Below are 4,076 nucleotides of genomic sequence, written 5' to 3'. Positions count from 1 at the left end.
CCACTCTATTAGGAAAACTAGACAGGGAGAGCTGTTCTTGAGCCTTGCTCTGGTTTTGTGCTAACTGGAATCCTTAAAACGCTCTGCTCCCTTTCCTATCCCTACTCCAAATAGGCCCTAGGCCCTGCCAGACCAGTGCTCTCAGGAAGGAGATTCTTTATTAGAGGGACAGAGGCACAGCCTGAGCGTGCTGGGAGACACTTTGGCCAGGCCCATGACCCAGACTACAGTGCTCATTCAGTTAGTGCCTTAAGAGACAACATTCACAGGCCTCCGATGGGAGACAAGGCTTCATGTCCCATCTAGAAAGGAGTTGCAGCCTCATCCGACACCTGGAGAAGCAGCTCCTCTGGGACACCTAAATAACAGCTGATCATCACCCTGCAGGGTCAAGATGGATTGAGCCAGAGAGCCAGGTCAGAATGTTTAACGAACGCAACATTAGCTCCTTAAACACGCTAAATTGAAGGCTGAAGCAGTTCTTTATTTTGCAACCACGGAGCTCTCCTGGCTTCCGGCATCCAGCCAGTTGGTCTCTTACTTCCACATGCACAGTGTAAACAAAGAACCGCTCCAATCAAAAATGCATTCACGAAACCTGCCTGTAGCTGCGGGGCCCTTCCCTCCCTCCCTCCACCCACCCCCCCAGATTCTGAGGGTCACTACATTACCAATATGCACCCTTTGGCTACCAATAGCTGGGCTAGCATGGCTTGCATACTTGATAAACCCTGGGTTGATCTTCATGCCAGCTGTCAAAGGCTGTTAGGAGGAGTGGCAGGGTGCCCGCTGCAGAAATGCTGAGGTGTCTGAAGTCCTGCACGTACCAGAGTTCAGTCCCTGCTGTGGGCAGGCCGCCGAGCACGGGTGGTCCCTCTTGTCCTGCACGCTTATGACAGGACGTGCTCGAGGACTCCTTGTCTGATTAACTGCTCGCATTTCCAACGTGGTAAAAAGTGCTGCACAGAAGGAAACACAGACAAATTTTCCTTGAAACCCAGGCAGACTGGATTTGTTGCTGCACACAGCCAGCTCTGTTGTGCTGTATGCCCCACTGCGTGGTGGTACCAGATCAGGCAGAGCGGAACCACAGTTCTTGGCTGCGCAGACAGCTTGCAGCATGGGCAAGGAACCATGTGCAGGAACTCTGACATGCTGTGTAGCTGGGGTAAGCGGGGGGATGTCATGGGAGAGAAAGGGAAGGAAGAGGATGGACCACACTCTTGTTAGGGGTACCTGGCTGTTCTTCTTCAGCAGGGGCGTGGTATCACAATCTTTTTTCAGGACGGTGGTACCATCATCAATCTCAAATTCTCCATAGTCTCTTAAACACCGCACCTGCAAAGTGGAAACACGGCGCTCGGAGCATCAGACCTTCCATCAAAATCACCAGGTATCACCACTGACTTACAGCACGTGCCCCAGAAATGAAATATGGACACATTCCTACCCGCCTACTGGAGCTTCAGTATGGAGCAGACCTGGAAATGCAGAACTGGGCTGATCCCATGGTCTGTGGGCTCTACCTGCAGTTCTCTTTCTGCCTCTGCCTGGAGCAAGAAGCACCAGCGAGCAGCTCAGCCCTTACACAGAGAACAGGGGAAGAGCAGCACAAGACACAGGGTCTTGGGAACAGCAGCAGCATTTCCAGGAGAACCTCCCCACACAGGTATCAGAAAATGCCAGTCTGTTAACAGTGACACTGACGGCATGGGTTGATTGTCACTACATGGCATTTCAGAGAGAACAGCAGAACAGAGCATTTCAGCTACTGACTGATTCCTCACATGCTCTTGCTTCACTGTTTCAATTGTGTAACACAATTTACAGTCTCACCTATCAGAGTCCACTTAAAATAACAACAAAGACAACTAGTTAACAGTCCTTAAGGTAGGTAAAGGCTTCCGGTTGGTCTGAGAGTTAAGTTTCTGCCAAGTGCTGCAAAACCTTCTCAGTGAGATGCAGACCACTCACCAAACCCACTCCCTGTGGACTGGAAATGCCATCTTTCAAGAGACTTGGGCCCTCCGTAAAAAAGGGGAGCAAAATGCCGGCAGGCAGAGTGTAAAGAATCATAGAATCACAGACTGGTTGGGGTTGGAAGGGACCTTAAAGACCATCCAGTTCCAACCCCCCTGCCATGGGCAGGGACACCTTGCACTAGACCAGGTTGCTCAAAGCCTCGTCCATCCTGGCCTTGAACCCTTCCAGGGATGGGGCATCCACAGCTTCTCTGGGCAACCTGTTCCAGTGCAGGAACAAAAAGTAAAGAGCGAAGAGTAGAGCTTGCGGAAGCGTTGGTGCTCTGGAAGGCTTTGCTCAATGACCTCTGACTCGGGATGGAAATTCTCTAAAAAAAGAGAGGGTTGGGCAAAACATTTGTTCACAGACAGAAATCACTGCTCTTGCACTTACTTCGATGTACAGGCTTTTAGGAGGCTTTAGGTCCTGTGTAAGGTCCAGCCCCTCCTCTCCCCCAACTGACCGCATGTAGGTAGCCAGAGACTTCTTGTACCGGTTGAACCACTCCACCTGCAGGCATTAACAGCGACCCCTCAGGCAGAGCCGAACAGCTGCTGCTCAGAGACAGGTCCCCGATGAGCCAGATGCTGTCGGACCACTATTCCCAAACGTGCTCCCGCCAGCCTGAGCGCACGCTCTTCCTCAGGGAAAAGCCGCCCCAGAGGCACAGCAATGTGGATGCAGGGAAGGACACATTAGCAGCTCTGTATGTTGCTCTAGAGATGGCGTTTGGGAGCAGCGCGTGAGTTCTGCTGGCTGCAACTCTGGTGTAGTGAAGCCCACCAGATCCTGAAAGCAGCAAGCATCACCTGCACTTGGTACCCGTTTGGAATTGTACCCACAGACAAGAAATAAACAAATCGGTGTTTACAGAACGGCCCATTCAGTGTCATGTTTACAGCGGGGGAAGTCTACCCCGTTTTGACTACCGAATAGATAATCCATTAGGAGAAACAAGGGGAAAGAGGGGAAGAGTTTAAGACTAGGCTGACTCACTTCCTCGGCTGCCATGTGAAACTGGACGGTGTTTGGCAGGACGCTGCCGTACTCCCACCTCAGTGCTCGGATCCGCAGCAACCGGTCATACCTGGGGGGAGAAACAAGGGATAAACCCAGCACTTCTGTGAGGCGAGGACCAGCAGCACCCCCGGTAGCAGTGATGCCCAGCCAGCCTTCGGGGAGAATCATAGAAGGGTTTGGGTTGGAAGGGACCTTAAAGACCATCTAGTTCCAACCCCCCTGCCATGGGCAGGGACACCTTCCACTAGACCAGGTTGCTCCAAGCCTCATCCAGCCTGGCCTTGAACCCTTCCAGGGATGGGGCATCCACAGCTTCTCTGGGCAACCTGTGCCAGTGCCTCACCACCCTCTCCAGGAAGAATTTATTCCTGATATCCAATCTAAACCTCCCCACTTTCAATTTAAACCCGTTACCCCTTGTCCTGTCACTACAGGCCCTTGTAAAAAGTCCCCCCCAGCTTCCTTGTAGCCCCTTCAGGTACTGGAAGGTGCTATAAGGTCTCCCTGGAGCCTTCTCTTCTCCAGGCTGAACAAGCCCAACTCTTGCAGCCTTTCATCATAGGAGAGGTGCTCCAGCCCCTGGAGCATCTTCGTGGCCTCCTCTGGACTCACTCCAAGTGGTCAATATCCTTCTGATATTGGGGGTTCCATAGCTGGACGCAGCACTCCAACGGAGAAACAACGCGGGTCCCTCCCACCTTCCTGCCAAGGGTGTGATGGCCTGCCCGCTAATCCGGACTTCCACAGAGCAGGAGGAAGCAGGCCCTTCTCTTTGCGGACACCCAGACCCACTCTCCTGGGCCGAGAGTCCCAACACCCCGGGCTGGGATGTCTCCTGGGGGCTCCGTCCCTGTGCCGGCGGGATGGACCGGCGCCCCGTGCCCCCGCCGCACTCACAGGTAAGCCAGGAGGCAGCGCTGGTTTCGGAGCAGGCAGCAGTGCCGAAACCGGATGAGGAAAATCAGGTCCGTCCGTCCCGCCTTCGCTTCGGACCTGGAGGAGAAGGAACTGCGTTGCGGCCCGGCGGGGGGAGG

The 4,076-nt window shown here is 53.6% G+C and overlaps 1 protein-coding gene across 1 annotated transcript; it reads right to left on the bottom strand.

Annotated features, from left to right (window-relative positions):
* Nucleotides 1-890: 890 nt before the first annotated feature.
* Nucleotides 891-4,070, bottom strand: GINS1 (GINS complex subunit 1 (Psf1 homolog); the record flags this gene model as incomplete). The annotated part of the gene is made up of 5 exons (XM_010152416.1): nucleotides 891-959; nucleotides 1,237-1,338; nucleotides 2,416-2,532; nucleotides 3,019-3,109; nucleotides 3,940-4,070. Coding segments are annotated over 5 exons (510 nt in total), but the record flags the coding sequence as incomplete, so codon positions are not given.
* Nucleotides 4,071-4,076: the final 6 nt, after the last annotated feature.

Source organism: Eurypyga helias, unplaced genomic scaffold (genome assembly GCF_000690775.1).
Source record: "Eurypyga helias isolate BGI_N326 unplaced genomic scaffold, ASM69077v1 scaffold21055, whole genome shotgun sequence".
Classification (NCBI taxonomy): domain Eukaryota; kingdom Metazoa; phylum Chordata; class Aves; order Eurypygiformes; family Eurypygidae; genus Eurypyga; species Eurypyga helias.
Note: the sequence above shows the minus strand (reverse complement) of the source record. Positions and strands in the feature narration are given on the sequence as shown.